The 17,021-nt window shown below is 36.6% G+C and overlaps 1 protein-coding gene across 3 annotated transcripts in view; it reads left to right on the plus strand.

Annotated features, from left to right (window-relative positions):
• ELP2 (elongator acetyltransferase complex subunit 2) overlaps nt 1-15,423 on the plus strand; it is a 37,953-nt gene extending 22,530 nt beyond the window's left edge. For 2 of the 3 annotated variants that reach the window (XM_056484873.1, XM_056484875.1), the window contains 10 exons: nt 1,865-2,053; nt 4,113-4,182; nt 5,689-5,784; nt 5,905-5,962; nt 9,575-9,647; nt 10,064-10,250; nt 11,846-11,967; nt 12,464-12,606; nt 13,142-13,255; nt 14,190-15,423. In XM_056484873.1, coding sequence (XP_056340848.1) covers nt 1,865-2,053; nt 4,113-4,182; nt 5,689-5,784; nt 5,905-5,962; nt 9,575-9,647; nt 10,064-10,250; nt 11,846-11,967; nt 12,464-12,606; nt 13,142-13,255; nt 14,190-14,346 — 1,209 coding nt within the window. In that variant the 3' untranslated portion in view covers nt 14,347-15,423. The remainder of the gene's footprint in view (nt 1-1,864; nt 2,054-4,112; nt 4,183-5,688; nt 5,785-5,904; nt 5,963-9,574; nt 9,648-10,063; nt 10,251-11,845; nt 11,968-12,463; nt 12,607-13,141; nt 13,256-14,189) is intronic. The other variant, XM_056484874.1, reaches the window with a different exon arrangement.
• The last annotated feature ends 1,598 nt before the right edge of the window (nt 15,424-17,021 follow it).

The raw sequence follows: 17,021 nt of genomic DNA on the forward strand, positions 1-17,021 counted from the left end.
ACTCTGTTTTACTAGAATGATTATCTGAACTACATGGGTGTAGCTGGTACCTGTCCTGTTCTAATCCCCAACCAGCAACTAAGGACCATACAACTGCTTGCTCACTCCTCCTGCATTGAGCTGGGGGGGAAGTCTGTTTGGGAATGCAGAAGTTCCTGTTTCTTGTTTCTCATGCATTTTCCTCCTCTGCAAATACAACCTTTTCTGACAGAACACTACCAATATTCCATTCAGGAAACTGGCAGAAACTAGACTGACTGTAGTCATGTAAGGAACTGTGCCATTAATTGGGGGAGGCTATTATAGCTCTCTTTTCAAAGCTTCTGTAATGTAGAGCAGCACAAGAGGTCTAATGTTTTTGAGAGTGAATTTGGCATCAGTTCTTTGATTTTGTTCTTCCAGGCCACACAGGAGTGGTGGCAATCCCAGTTCAAGAGCTGTACTTTGCCTTGTGTTGTAGGAAGGACATTTCCAGTTTCCTTCCCTGCTTTTTACCCTGATCTCCACTCATGAGGGTACATTAAATATATTGAAAGAAAGTTCAGGGCTAGCATGTGATGTAAGTTGGCAGCATTCAAGAATTGTCAATATCACTTTCTCAGTGACCTACTGAAGTACCACTCTTTATTATGTATGCTGCTTGCTAAATTGTAATCCTGTCTTCAGAGAGAAGATAAGAAGAGCTTGTTGCACTATTTGATTTTTTTTTTTTTAAATAATGAATGCTTTTTTCCTCACTGAAAAATAATCAAGCCCTTGTAAAATCAGGAGGTTTTGTAGGATGTCTTGAATTCTCTTTCAGGTCCTATCAGAAACTTCAACATTCAAAACTCAATTGAATTTTTAGTGTGATATGTGCAGTTTACAGTCAATATAATGCCTTTGCTTATATTCATATGATATCTAGTTTTGGCTACAGGCATTGGAATACTGAAGTAGTTATTTCAATTAATTCTCGTTCTTCTAGTTCTTTACTCAAAAGTCACACTGCATTTTTCCAACCGAAGTATCATCTAGGTGAAGTAGCAAATGACACTTAGGAAAAATCTCTTCATGAAAGTGCATTTGCTAGAAAATAAATGTTGGTTTGTTTTTGTTTTTTTTGAAGAGTCATTTTTCTCATGTGTAGAGTAAGTCAGTTTTTTAGAAAAGTAATTAAAATAATATCTTTTTTGATAATATTCTTTGTTTAGTATGACTGTAAAACTAGCTTGTCTCTCTGTTTTGGTTAACTGTTAATTCTTGTTTACTTGGATTAATACTTGAAGAGTGGATAGAATATTTCAGGAAAGTAGGAAAAAAGAAAATACTTCTACAATTATCCAGGTTTTCCAGATTTTTTTTTTTTGCAAGAATCTATTATGGTTTTGTCAGTTTTTTGTAAAGCTTCTATTAAATGGTCTCACTTAAATCAAGTATTTAAAGAAAAGAGGGAAGTAGGAACCTGTAGCCTGCTGACAGCAGTGCTGCTGTTCTTTGTGAGAGATAGATGAAGGAAGCAAGATAATTATCACTACCTTTCAGACCTACAGTCTTGAAAATAGTAGGATAGAAACCTCTTTTTGCTTAGGCAAATTATGTTCTGTTCCTGACTGTCTAGCATAAAGAAGTCACAGTAAGGTGCCTTAAATGCATCTGTGCAGGGACACAATTTACTAATTACAGGAATGATTTGGTGGAAAAAGAGGATTCAGTTTATGTATGTGAGCACCAGTTTTATGCACATCAGTAGAAGGTTTCTCTTAACTTTGCTTTGTGTTAATAAATTCAGCAAGTAGAGTAGTGGTGCTTTTTTTGGAACTTTAAATTGTGCTGCTTCTCTGCTTAAGAATTGTGTTTTAGCTGTGTGTCTGCTCACTTTTAGGTAACCTGGCATGAAATTGCCAGGCCTCAAGTACATGGATACGACCTGCGCTGTCTGGCAATGATCGGCCGGTTTGAGTTTGTGTCAGGGGCAGATGAAAAAGTGCTTCGAGTTTTTCGTGCTCCCAAGAATTTTATAGAAAATTTCAGTAACATCACTGGTATCCCAATGGAGAAACTCTGCTCCCATGTAAGTACGCTAAAGCAACGCTTAATGAAGACGTAGAATAAGTTAATGCTTCAGAAAAATGTCAGATTGCACTAAACTTTGTAAAAATTCTTTTAGTCCTACTGAAACTGTAACCTCGTTTTTCCTTTCCCTCCTGCTTGCTTCCATGTGTGTTGTTTTGTATTTATTTTTATGATGTTATCTTATGAAACAGTTTCTGTCTGAAACCAAACAAAACCTTGTGTCAGAAAATTGCAAAGAGTGTGGGTAAATTTTAAGCAACGCAAACCAAACTAGACTGCGGTACACACTTGGGGATTAAGCAAACAATGAAGCCTATTAACATGTTTCCCTTTAATTTAAGGGTGTAGTAGTCTTGTCTAGATCTAATTATTGTTGTGTGGTTATGTGTTGGTATTACTAATTTTGTTTAATTGCTTGCTTGGAAATAGCATAAAGCTTTTGGCACTATTTTTAATTCTTACGTACAAATATTTATAAATATGTGTTTGCTCATGCTTTATTTCCTCTTGGCACGTGGAAATTTTCTTGAGCCTTTGCATTCCAGCTCCTACTTGTGGGTTTGCCAGCTATCCTGTATGGATATGAGGTTGCTACCTTAGTTGTTACTATGTCCTTGCTGTTCTTTGTTTGCTCTCCGTTTGCATTAAGGTCTAATTCTGGTTTTGTCTGCATTTTGTAGAGTAGATCTCATTCAAGGTAGTTGCCTCTGTACAGTGCCTTGCATGCTCTTTGGATATCTTACCCAAAAGCAGGGTTTTCTGTGCAGTTTCTCAGAGATGGCTCAGCCTTCCCGTTTAATTTAACAATTGAAATGTCTAGGATAGAAATAGAATCATTTTTGATAGCAAGAAGTTACATAAGTAGCTGTTTAGTGCTTTAATTCCACAAGACTTCATAAGTATTTGCATTAATGACAAATAACATTGTGCTTTTATAAGGCTGGCAGGTGACATTATTTTACTTTTATACAGAGTTTTCTTATTGGCTCTTCCTTTGTGTGCTGTTTTTTGATTCCTATCACAAAGTGTTTCACATGGATTTTGGTTAAAGAGGAAGGCTTTATGATTGTTGATTATATAGCTGCTTTAAATAGCTTTCTTAAAATTACTTTCTGGGGAAGCTTTTTTATCAATAAAGTGGGGAAGCCTTTTTATTATTTGATTTAAATGCCTTCCCCAAAAAAGGAACCCAAACACAGCTTTATATTCAAAAAGGGTTGAATAGGATTATATGCAGTTCAAATCCATGGGATTGTATTTTACTTTGGGTTGTAATGAGGAAAAAATTTTGTTTTAAAGGCCTTATGTTTGTCTGGGTCTCTGATACATTTTCTTATCTAATTATGAACATTTAAATACATTTTAAGCTGTCACCTAAAATATTTATTTAATTCTGTAAAGCAGTCTTTCTTTGAACTTTCCTGATACCATAAAGAAGTGGGTTTACAGATGTTAAGTATTTTATTATCTCTACGCAAAGGTCCTCAAGTTCACCTCCTAAATTTTTGCTCTTTTCCTTATGCCATTATGGAACGATTTTCTGTCTGATGATTTGTCTTTCCCATGTGCTGCTTTAATCAGACACGTATTCCAGCCACATCTCTGTACTATTTACTGAGTTGTGTTTCAAGTTGTGGTCACAGGCAGTCACCCTCTGTTCTCTTTTCCAAAATGCTGCTTTATTATTTCACTTCAGAACAAAGATTCCCAGTTCTATTGTTTTAAAAACTGCTGTGCTCTCAGTTAATAGATTAATTGTCATGTACGTGCCAGAATAAATATAATTGTGGAAGAAAACCTGCAATTAGCATTGAAGAAAATCCTTGAGCTGAGGCCTTAGCAAAGCACTTTTTTTGTTGTTTTTTTTTCCTTCCTGCCAGAGTACTGATTTTTGTGTTGTCCAGGGTATGTTCTGAACAAGAGTTTTTCAAAGCGCCCCCTTCACTTTTCCAGGAAAGTAACTCCAGAAACTCTCAGGGATTCCTTAAGCTGTGGCCTTTGATATCCAAGCCTGCATGACAATCTGTGTGTAACCTTTCTTTTTTTCTTTAATTCAGCAGTCATCTGATCTTCCAGAAGGTGCAACTGTGCCAGCTTTGGGATTATCCAATAAAGCTGTTTTTGAAGGTATTGCAGTGAGAAATAATGATTGTGATGTTTCATGTGGGAACTTTATTTAAGGGGTTGTTTTAGTGTATATATTAGGTCTGTAAGTGTAGGCTTGACTGCAAGTTCAGAATCTAGAAATAAAATCATGCAAAGTGTTTATTTCTTTGCTAGCGCCTAAACATGGTGCTTAAAAGTGAATTAGTTAGCCAACAGTAACTAATATCTTGGAGAGGCAGTGGAGTTTACATTGTGGGGGAAGGAGGGACAGACATCTCCCTAAGAATGGTAAAAAGTATTTTCCTGAGACTGGGAATGAGACTAAGTTTTTCATAAAGTCTCTGGTAAAAATACACTATAGTGGAATGTACAAATTAAGTCAGACCTGTTTTTTCTCCGTTTAAAGCTTTATCAGAAAGTGTGATCTACAAAAGGAAACATTTTAATAAGCTTTGTCTCCAGGGTCTTCAATGGCAGTAAGCCAAATTTTTCTAAATAATTTGTGAGAGAAAAACCAACTTTGTTGTACTTGAAATAACTTGTAAAGCATATTTTGGCAAAGTTTTTTCCCCCTGCTTTCTCATGAGCTCTTCCAATGAGAGAGGAAACAAAACTTCCTTCTTCTGCATTATTGCCACACACAGAATAAGTAATTTCCATTGATTTCATGTGGCCCAACCAGAAGCAGCACCATGAATAAAACCTTTCTGCATCATCCACCTGTGCTCACACAGTGCTGTCAGCATTGATGGCTTAGGGTAAAACACCACAGACATATTCTCTCTTACTCTGCAGAGGAGTCTTCATGATGAGTGATGATCTGGTAGTGGTCTCAGATGAACGTTGCTCATTTCATTTTCAAAGAGAGTGAAGATGGGATGAATGAGAAGATAGTCTTTGCTTTGCTTTTTCTGTACCTTCTTTTTGAAACTGCTGTGCTTGAGATGTATATTTGGATTCTGTCTGGGAGGAACTGTTCCCTATCTCTGTACCTTTCTCTTAATACCTTCACAACGAAGGACTAAGCTAAGGACTGAGCCCTCAGCAGTTTTGCTGAAGTTTGCAAGTTGTAGATATACTTGCTCAGATACGGGTTATCATTTAGTGATCTTCGTCAAATTTAGGAACTCATCATTTGTATCAGAGATTTTTGTCTTCAACTTTTTCAAGTACAGAAGGAAAGGTTTAACATTGAGGAAACACAGGTTGAACTCTGGTGACTGCTTTGATCACTGAAATTCTTTTTAGGAATCTCTAAAAGATTGTGCTGATGGAGAGAGGTCAGTTTCAAAATGAAGGTTAGATTATCTTTTTTTTTTATCTTTTTTTTTTTAATCTTCTCATTTTCATATGCATTAGAATAACTGGCTTCTAGTTATTATTATTCATTATTGTAACTCTGCAAGCAGAGAAACCTAGTTTCAATTGCTTGTAAAAATATAGATGTTTTTAACTTGTATAATAAGTCCATGTATTTTCCCTCCTTTCAAGCATGTTCTCTAGCTAATGAAGTCCTTACTTTTACAGGAGATATGGCTGTTCAACCAGATGAGGATGAAGAATCATTTAATACCATTTCAAATCAGTATCCAGAGATTTCTTTTCAGCCCTTGATCCTTACAGGTATGAGAATAATTTCTGTTGTAGGATATAGAGAATGAGGTTCATTGGATATAAACTTGAAGCATTATTTAGCTGATTTGGAAAAATCAAATTTGAGTAGGCTGTGCAAATCTTTTTTAGAACCTCCACCAGAGGATCACTTGCTGCAGAATACCTTGTGGCCTGAAATTCAGAAGCTGTAAGTTTTATTTTTCCTTTTTTTATTTGTTACAAAATTTCCTGAAAGCTGTTGCAACGTGTTAATGTAGCCTGGTCTTGGAACTTTTTCTATTTTACAATGTCATTTGACTTTGTGTGCGCTATATTACTTGCGAAATAAATGAATTATATATATAAATTAGGAAACAATGAAGAAAACAGCAGTTAAACCTTATGTGTTGTAGTTTTATTTTACTTGGTTGTTTCTCCTTAAAACCTTGTCTATGCTGAAGGTGTCTCTGTGTAAGGAGTTTTCCACTACTTTCCACTTCGTGGCACAGGCTTTCAGATGTGGTGTAGAAGTGGAGGCTGAGCCGTCAGTGGAGGAGCTGGCCCCTAATGCCTGTCAGAGCTGTAAGGTGCAATAGATGGAAGCAGCAGCCAAACAAGGATGTGTCTAGTGGTAGAGCAAAGTGAAAAATGTTGAGTAAGATGGTTATAAACTCAGTTTGGGTATATTGAATTCTGACAGAGTGGTTGTCAGTTGCGAGGATAATGAAGTTAACGTGGTTATGATAATTGTTTTGAGGTTGCAGGGTTTTAGAATTCTTAAGCTGTGTTTTCTTCCTTTTCTGAAATTCACAACAATTTTTACATGAATGTTGTCACCCGATTTGCTCCCTGGGAATCCCAGTAACATGAGGCTATACTTTGACAATCTTCAAAGTTTTAGTACCAATCTTCAAAGTATAGCACAAAGAAATTGAATAATCTCAGTCCCTTGTGGGTTTATTTATCTGAATCTCCTGAAAGGGGTCTCAGACTGGAGCAAGACAAAAGTTGAGCCTTTGCTGATGGTTACAGTTACCTCTATACATTACCAATTTTGTGAGGGAGGAAATAAAAAGCTTTGGGAAAACACTATGCAGCTTGCTTTCATTTGACCGAGGGGGAAGTTCTGTGGGAGCTCATCTTTGCCTTCAGTTGGGCAGTAAATCTGCTTTGAATGCTTTTAAACTCTGTTACTGTGTTTGTACTCAAAAATTATTTTAGGAGAAAAGCCAATGGATGTTAGACCATCTCTGCACATTTTGTAATTTCTAACTGTTACTTTAATTGTTTCTTCTGAGCATTCCATGGCTGCTAGTGCACTCACATAAGTAGATTGATAAGGGATGTTTAAGTAGTGAAAAGGAGCCAAGGCCAAAATTCATCTTCATTTGCCTTTGACATTTCACAAAGTCTAGTGGGTCATTAATATTTTATACTCTGCTATGGAAGTACTGCTTCTCTGCCTTTATATTCTGCATTCATTAAAATAACTCCATTTTATGACAGTCTTCAGATGACTTTTATCTGAGCAATTTTTTCTCTTTTTAGAGACACAGCTAATGATATAGATTATTTTATGCAAGAGCAACAAGATGTAAAGCATTCATAGACTTTCAGATTTTTTGCTCAGAGTAATCTTGAAAGAAGTAACATGAAATCGCATAATGTAGATTTCAAGTTGCCATAGCAGCAGAAGAACAGTGTGAGGCACTGACTTGCTAAAAATAGCTTGTTTGTCATTGACATTTGTGTATTCCTAGCTCTAACTTGACACCAAATTTTGAAGGATTAGTGTTGGGTTTTGCAAAGTGTTTGCTTGAGGAGGTTTTTAGTATGAAGAACTTGCTGAATTTTTTACATAATATATTAACTTTAAAAATGTGGTAAATCTTGTGAGAATATCTTTATCCCCTAGGAAAATTATTATAGAGAGTTCATATGCAGCATGCTGAGATTAAAGCTTGAGTGTTGACATAAATATGTACGTCTATATGTATGTACATTTCATGTAATACACTTGGAAGTTGGAAAAGATCCTTTTTGACACTAGAAAATACTGTATTCATTTGTCTGGACACTTGAAAGTCCAGTCAGTCTACCTGTGCATTAAAAGAATGCTAAGAATTGTACAATGATGAGGCAAAATTGCCTGCAGTTGAAAATATAATTTCATTATTCATTCATGCAGTTACTTCTCTCCATTGTGAACCTTTATTTGGTGGTGTATTATGTAGTGAAGAAATCAGATATTGTTTATGGGATCAGAGGGTGGGACCATATTGTAGCTCCTATACTGTCAAGGCTCATCTACACTCTTTTAAAACAGCATCTCCTGTTGCTAGTAGCTTAATTCTCATTAATGGAGACAGCAATGGGCTATAGAGCTGCTGGTCTGACCTAGGATAGTCCTGCTCAAGTAACTTTGCAAGAGACAATATTTTATAGTTTTTGTTAATAAGAATGGTTAGATTTTGGCACTTCCATTTAGCAAAAGAAGCATTGCATGCAGAAGCTTGAAATGTTTCTATCAACTGCTTTTCAGTACTACTTTTAGGAGATTAGAAACCAAAGCAACTGAGGATTTGTTTTACAGGTTATTTTCCTGTCATTGAATTTCAGGAAATTCTTACTTTTGATGCAATAAATATTTTTTAGCTTTAGAAAATTGACTTGCAGTGGTTTTCACTACAAAGCTGTCTCCAGGAATGTGCTTTAAAGTAAGCATTATGATAAAACTGCTGGTGGCGAATTAAGGGCAAGACATGCAGTAGTACCTTCATCATTATAAAATACACAAAATTTGCTACTCAACTTTTCAATTAGGGGTACACACCAGTCCCTCTCCATGTTAAATGATCCAGGCACAGTTAACATTTTATAAAAGCCAGTGCATTCCCAGTCTTCACACACGGCTTTGGCAGTCTGTTGATGGGATACGCCCAGCAGCGATGCTTCGGACTCAGTTCAACAGATCCAGACAATAATTTGTCATTTAAGTAGGTGGCTGTTCTGGCTGCAAGTGAAATTCCATGAACATCAGTCCCATGTAAGAAGTTAACACTGCTGACCAAAGGAGTTTATTAAGAGAATTGTCCATCTCTTCAGAACTAGGAGAATCATTGGAAACCACCCCACCCAGCTGGTATTGAGCTGATACTTGTCTACTGTTTATAGGTTGCATCTCCAATTTTTCTTTTTTGTGACTGATTTTAATTTTTGTTAGTCTGTATGGAATTTCTCTTTATTAGTTAAATACCATTCTGGATATGTGAGCTTAGATTTCATCAGAACTCATGCAAAGACTGATTAAAAAATGTATTTCTGGAGAAGGCTAGAAATTTTGGGGGTTTTACAGAGTTTTTTTCCTTTTCCAACATGATGCTTGTCCTTTAGGTCAGAAATCTTCTTGCAGTATTTCACAGAATAGGCATCCTTTGACTGTGTGTGTGGTATTTTTCTTCAGCGGTTTTCAAATATGTGGCTTATGTTTCTTACTTGTAGTGTTAAAATTGCTTTTTAAGAAAATAAGGATACAATAAATGCTGCTTTAATCTGCTTTGTTAGTCATTAGGGTGGCTTTTGCAGTGCTTGTGCTTTAAGACTATGGAATGGAGAAATTTTTCTGTAGCCAGTGTCTAACGGAAGAATTTGTGCAGATGTTTAAACTTAAAGCTGAACAAATTATTTGGGATGTAATACTGAAACAGTGGTGAAAAGTTCCTGGCAGGTGCCTTTCATTTTTTAAAAAGGATTTAACAACTTTAATACATACTGCAAAAATGACTGTGATGTGTTATATTTGTTTTCATGTGTATTTCAGATATGGACATGGATATGAAGTTTTTTGTGTTGCTTGCAATAATTCAAACACTATAATTGCCTCAGCATGTAAGGTAAGAAAAGATTCTAGCACCACCTAGTGAAAAGTGCTATCCGATTTCTAGGACTGAATTTTCTTCTTTTACAAAATGTGAGAGATTTTGTATAAAGTGACAGTTCCTTGCCAATAAGTTGGATTAATTAAATTAAATTGGATTGAAATAAGTTATTATTCCTAAATTGTGTATGGTTCATTTGAAGATATTAGTAAGATAAACCCTAAAAAATATAGGTCTGAAATGTTTTCTTACAGATATTGTCAGTATGAGAAGAAAGTAGGGAAACAATGTTGAAACCTCCCAGAAGAAAGCTGGGTCTTCTTTGATTGCAAGCCTTAAAACAAGCTGTCTAATATCTTACTAGTTTGAAAGGTGTGACTTTTATACTTGCTCTCATTAATCCGCACTGATATTTTTTTCCATGCATAAAGGCTTCCAAAAAAGAACATGCAGCAATTATTTTGTGGAGCACTACTTCTTGGAAGAAACTGCAGAGTTTGTCTTTTCACAATCTGACTGTTACTCAGCTGGCATTTTCTCCTGATGACAGCTTTTTACTAGCTGTTTCTAGAGACAGGAATTGGTCACTGTGGAGGAAACAAGATTCCTCAGGGTCAGGTAAGATATGTGAAGTGGATATACACGTTTTTAGACTGGGCAGTTTGTTCAGTATTTTTGGCTGCAAAATATCTGAAAGGGAATTGATAAAATATTTTAATGGACATTTTGCTTACACTCTGAGGATTTATTGGTGTTGTAGGCTCTTGTGGATTTAAGAAATGCAATTAATGTGTGGAAAGATAGAAAGGAAATTAAAATACAGAGAAGAGTATAATCAGGCTTTAGATGGTGTTTAATTGATGGATGTAATGAAGTCTGCTAGTCCTTGTGCCTTCTGCATGTGATTGTATGTTTGACTTACTGAAATCAGGTATACAAGCTGAATTTCAGATAGCCATTCTGTCAAGGAGAGCCTTCATCACAGAGTTAGTTCTGTGCAGGCATAGCTGGAAGGTTCAGTGCTGTACCCATATCCTGCATAGGCTGCCTTGTCCCTGCTTGCATGGCATGACACTTTGAGACTCTTGACAGGATTAATATCTGTCATTGGTGTGGCTTTCTGATAATCCTACACAATTGATTAATTTGACTAGGACTGGCTATGTCTGGAAAAAGAGCTGATAGTAAGGATTCCAGCTGACTTTCTCATTAAGACTTTGAGCCTTGCGAAATCATGAGGAGATTGCTATTGAACACTTTAATAGAATCCTAGAACAGATGCTTGTGCTGAAAGCAATTATCATTGCACTCTTGGCTTAATAGCATATAAACACTGCTGGGCTCTATAGAATGTTCCTAGAGACTTGGCAGTGAGTTTTGGCCCCTTCAGACAGTGTCCAGTTGTATCCTGGCTTGAATTTCTGTTCTATTCAGACTTCTATTCTAAAGCCTGGCATATTGTCCACAGTAGTTACACAATGGTTCAGGATAAGGATCATGAATACTCATAGCAAGTAGAGGAAATCTTCTTTTCATCTGTTCATCAATAACCCTTCTGTCTACAAATAACATCATTATCAGTGTAAAGCAAAACTGCTGCTATTGGCATCCCAAGAAGTGGTTATTCAAAGTCTGTGCTCCAAAATGACAACCTTTTCTACTTAGGAAAAGCATTCCCATTTACTGATCTGCTGATCGGATTTAGTGCCTGATTGTATACATACTGAATACAAGCTTGTCTCTTTGGGAGCACATTAATCTTTACAATTGGACCATTATGACTGGAGCAGTTGGGGCTTTACTGGTAAATAGGAACTTTGGTGAAAATACTGGGGAAACGTGAGCACATAGTAAATGTTGCACTATTCAAAAACATCTGAAGTCAGTGTTCTTAAAAAAAAAATTCATAGAAATAACACAAAGGTGTTACACTTGGACTTAAATTTTTCTGAAAAAGATCGAACTGTTCCTGTTATTGTTTTAGGGCTGTAAGGGCTTACTGATATGGTCTTGAATAGATACTAGTTATCACTGTGGTAAATGCTGGAAAAAGAGTGTTCATGTAGTCCTAAGTATTTCCAGTTGTTTTAAAGATGTGTGGAATAATGTCCAAGTATTCTTGGAGTTCTGGCATAGTTTTAAGTAACAGTAACAATCACTTTTAATATGTAAAGTAGCTGAACAAGGCTTTTTCTCTACATGTTTTATTCCAGGACCAGTCTTCACTTGCTGTGCATACACAGATAAAAATACAGCTGTTCACAGTCGAATCATTTGGTCCTGTGATTGGACACCAGATAGCAAGTATTTTATTACTGGTAGTCGGGACAAAAAGGTAATTGATGTTAAAGGAATGTAGGAAGTCCAGAGTTATTTTAACCATCTTTTAGAATAACAAAAACTGTATTCTAATGAGCCCCTATTTTATAAATACACAAAAATCTCATTGCATGTATTAGCACAGAAATTGGTGATACTTTCATAAGCTAAATAAAGTGCTTGAATATGTATATACAAGACTGTGGGCTGACAGTTGGACATTCTCCCTTCTTTTTTCATGCAGCAAGACAAGCATATGTCACATAATTCTATGGGTCTCAAGTTTTTCTTTAACTTTCATAACAGAATATGGTTTTGTTGTCAGTAACTTTAATGAAATCAGACAGACTGCCTACAAAGTTGAATCTTTGTAGGTAGAGATTTTTTTTACCATTTTTAGGGTCATCCACTGTGTCCTGGAATTATTTTGATTAAGTTATTCCTTATGTTTTTGTACGTGCATTTACAAGAAGATTAAAGTGGAAGTTCACAGATGACTCTTTTTCTTACAGGTCATTATCTGGGGCCAGTGTGATTTGTCAGTGATTACTGAAGGGAATGAGCTGGATTCAATCAAGCCTTGTTCAACAGTGCTGGATGCTGGGGATTCTGTAACTGCTGTTGGTATCAGCCGTGTGCTTACTCCTGATGAAAGGTATTGCTGGTTTTCTGTAATGTCATTTTGTATTTAATCTGAAATTAGTATTTATCCCTTTAGTCAACTAGTTTCCTGTGGCTAAACAGCTCCCAAAGGCTTCCTGTCAATTACTTTGACCATTCTTTAATAGAATGACCTCTACTTTTTTTCTTTCCTAGCTACCTTTTCAGGTGTATGGTGACTTCTCCAGGAAGTGTAACGAGAAAAATGAAAGTGCGAGAGGGGAGGGACAAATGTGTGAATATACCTGAAACACAGTAATTCTTCCAACAATATTGACTGATCTGATGTTGTATGATAACTTCCTTTTTTTTCATAACCAAATGTATGTTGCAAGTTTCTTTGCTCATTTTTTTTTGTGAAGCAGCTTTGATGTATTAATTGTTTTCATGGAAAAGAAAATACTGATTTGAAGGGCAACGTGCAACAACAGTGCTTGAGTGCTAGTTCTCTCTGTCCTTCATTAGAACTGACTTCACTGAGCAGTCTGCTGTAATTTCTAATGAAATGAATGTAATTATTCTCTTGATAGATACATTGTTGCAGTAGGCTTAGAGAATGGGAAGATTATCTTGTACACATGGAAGCAAAGTGGGAAAGAACCAGCACTGACTGACTGGACCACAAGTGTTGAGATAGATAACAGGTATGTCTTCTGAAGTGAGTTAGGAGCAATGAAGTATTATTCTTCAGATTAACAGTGCTGGAGTTCTGTTCTTATAGTATAAAATATATGAATCTAGTTTGTTTCTATACAAAAAATTTTTATCCTCTTAAGAAAAGTTTGATCCCTGAAAGTCTAAAGATGTCTTGAAGCAAAACCCAGAAATTAAAATATTGGCTATTTAGATGTATTAAAAAAAATCTCCCAACAAAAACCAAAAGCTATGCAGGTGGTTTGAGAAGTATTACCCTTTGTTTGCCCTACATAAAAAAAACCAACTTTACCTTTAGTCATAAATACGATGATAGAAAACACTGAAGAGAGACTGGAAAGGATCACTGTCTTTGTACATCAGCAAAACATTTTGGAGTGGATGACAGCAAGCTTTGGAGAGCAGCTACCAGCAGAAAACAAAGGAACAACAAGCTATATATGGGGCTGCTGTGGTGACATCTAGAGAGACTCTGTGGAGAGACTTGGAATGTTTCACTTGAAGCACTCCCCTGGGTTCTTCTATCACACACCATTGATAGTAACAGAAATGGAAGATTATGGTGACTTTGGCCTGTGTGTGCTTGCAGTGAATGGGAAAGAGACACCAGATAACAGGAAATTGCAGGCTAAAAGCCAGAGATCTGTCATATCTAAGTAACTGAGATACTTGACCTCCAGCTTAATGTGGTAAAACTGAAAATCAATAGCTGTTTGAATTATTGATGAGTGAGAGGATAAAATGTCATTAGTGTTAATGATCCTACTTAATAAGAAGGTAATACGTGCTGGTTGTCACAAGTCAGTTTTCCCTCAGTTGGTAGTGTTGTCTGAAGAGTACTAATTACATGAATGTTGACGTTTTCTCACATGCCCAGCTGTGTTTAACATTTTGCAGTTACGTATGGATTTCTTTTTGTTGCAGCCAAAGTCATGCTCTTGCTGTGAAACGCTTGTGTTGGAGACATCATGCAGGGAGAGCTGGACATAATGATGAGAGCAGCAGCAAGTGGTTGCAGCTTGCAAGTTGTGGAGCCGATCACAGTGTTAAAATATTCAATGTCAACAGATTTGCTCTTTAGCAAAGACAGCAGGCCTGTTTGTGCCAAACAGATTCACAGCGTTTTATTTCAACTTCTAGCCACTTTGATTATTGAATTTTCTGTTTTCTGCTGTGGAAAGTAAAATATCTGACATGTAATTTATTAAAGCAACTTTGGTGGAAGTTTGAAATGTCAAATAGTTTTCTAATGCTGCAGTCCTGGAAATAGGAAATGTATGCTTTGTTTGGTGAATATCCTGGAACTGAGGGATGGGAGGTGGGATTGGGCATGGGAGGATAATGATAAAGCTTTGTTCACTGTGACTTGGAGGATAGGTGGGAAGCTGCTGATTCTTGGGTTCTTCTGTGCTTGAGATTCCACCTGGAGTACTGAATTTTTTTTAAACTCCTCTTGCTTTTAAACTTAACTGTTGATGGGCCTGCCAGTGCTGTCAGGGTGTGTTCTGGCATGTGCAGCCAGAGATGAGGGTTAAACATGAAGCTTTCTCTGATTGCCTTTGAATGTGTATTACACACTCAGGGCTGTGCAGGGCTGAATTCGTGCTTCTTCGTCAAGTGGGGCTTAAAGCTGAACTTAGAGACCACTTAAATCTTCTAGTGTTTCCCCTGTGAGCCCTCTCTGAGCAAAGTTTGATAGAAGAGCCACCTCTGAGACTGTTTGAGGGCTGTCCTCTACAGTTTGAACTGGAAAAACTTATGGATATCACTAGGAAGGATCTAAAAGGAGACAGCCATTGACAGCCTTTGGGCACTGTAATTAGCAGGTCTGTATCTGGTTCCAAAGTCTAATTTAGAAATTGGTAAAATTTTGAGAGTGAAATTGTTATTCCAGAACTGCTTGCTACCTGTAACTGGCAGTGCAGAGGTAACTGAAATTGTGTTAAACTTTTTACTATGTTGGATATTTAGAGTGTAACTCTTTCAGAGTGGGCTATACTGTTTTCAGAATAATTATGGTTTATGCCTTGAAAGGTTTTGTATTTTAGCTCTTTCAGTTCTCTTTTTCAGCCATTAAAAAAAAATCTTTAAAATGGGGACAGAGGAATAAAAAAAAAAAGAAAAAGACTTATTAATAAAGATGGTTTGCTACATTTTACTTGTGGTACCCATTGCTTTCCTTACACGAGTGCTTTAGTATTCAAGCATTTGAGTATTGTAGTTCATTTGTCTGGGAATTTTTAAGCAACTATATCCTGGCAAGAGAAAGACATTACTCATGAGGTTTCAAAAGTGAGACTTTATTCTGTGTCCCAATTGTAATGTATCTTGCAACTTGATGATAATACTGTACAATTCTTTCCAATAGTAGTACATATTGTTATGTGGCCACTTTTGGGTATAGGTGACAATGAAACATCATTTTAGTTGTCCCTCTCTTTTATTTTGTGAAATGCTGTCATTAAACAAGCATCAGCTACTAGAGGATTTAGTAATCCACTACATTACCCCTGGGACTTGGTGACTCAATCACATTCATTGTTCCATTTAAATGCACCAGATTAGTCTGTTGGTCTCCTAAGTCTAAATGTTTATAATAGACACTTTTAATTTTCAATTAAGTTAGAGGTTAGACACCTCAACACATGATTAATATTTTATGTATGATACTATCTTTGCTCACACGTCACTTTGCTATGCATTTAGTAGGTGTGACTTTTATATGCACCTTTACCTTCTCATAAATCCACTCATGTCTTTTCAAAATGTAAATCAGCATGTAAAAAATACTAAGAAATGAGCTGCTGTCAATGTACCTGGCACTCTGAAATTCTCTGCTTATTGTACAGTGTCACTGAAAATGGAGTTGAGGAAATTGATGGGATAAATGGACATTTTGTAAAGAACATTCTAATACCTTTTGATGCATTTGAGATAAAGCCACCCCATGAAGATTTTGGATGCATATTATGAATATTTACTGGCTTTATGCTAATTTTGAAGAGACTTTGTGGTCAAAGATGTGAACAAACTGTTTTATGTAATCAAGCCTAAAGGAAGAGGGTTGTTTTGTCTTGCAGTAGAGGTTTGTGTGACAAAGCAAGCAAGAAATGGCATGGGTCTTGCTGTTTATAACCAAAATCAAATGGTTATTGGCATTGTCCAAAGCAATCTTAAATCTTTCAGTCCAGGATGTAGATATTGAGACATCCTCAAGCCTGTGTTGGACCAACAAGCCATGCTAGCACTGATGTTGGAGGTGAGCATGCTGTGTGTCCAGTGGATCAGGAGGACAAAACAAGCTGTTTTTGTGAGCTGGGAGGATGTGGGGTGCTGACATCCAGCCCAAGGAACTCCTGCCTGGGCTCCATGTGGCAAGCTCCCTAGACACTGCTGCCAGGCTATCGATTGTGTTAATTCCTTCAGTTATGAAATGGCAAAGAAGGAGCAGGTTATGCATCATGCTAAGCCTTAAAAAAGTGTTACCCTTCTGTTCTCTCTCTTGTCAGCTGAGACTTCAGAAGTAACTAGAAGGGGTTGAAAATTTCAAGGAAGTCAATTATTGAACTCTGAGCTATTGAAAACATCGCTTTGCTAACTGACTAATCTCTGTTTTCCAAAATATTTAACGTGAAGAATTGAGAATGCTCCAAGGCTCACTGCCAACTGCAGCTAATGCAGAGATGAGGGAAGAGGAGGAAGCAGCTGTGTCCTCATTTAGACTCAAATCTCACTTTAAAGAAGTGGCTGTTACAA

The sequence above is a fragment of the Oenanthe melanoleuca genome, chromosome 2, assembly GCF_029582105.1.
Source record: "Oenanthe melanoleuca isolate GR-GAL-2019-014 chromosome 2, OMel1.0, whole genome shotgun sequence".
In the NCBI taxonomy this organism is placed as follows: Eukaryota; Metazoa; Chordata; class Aves; order Passeriformes; family Muscicapidae; genus Oenanthe; species Oenanthe melanoleuca.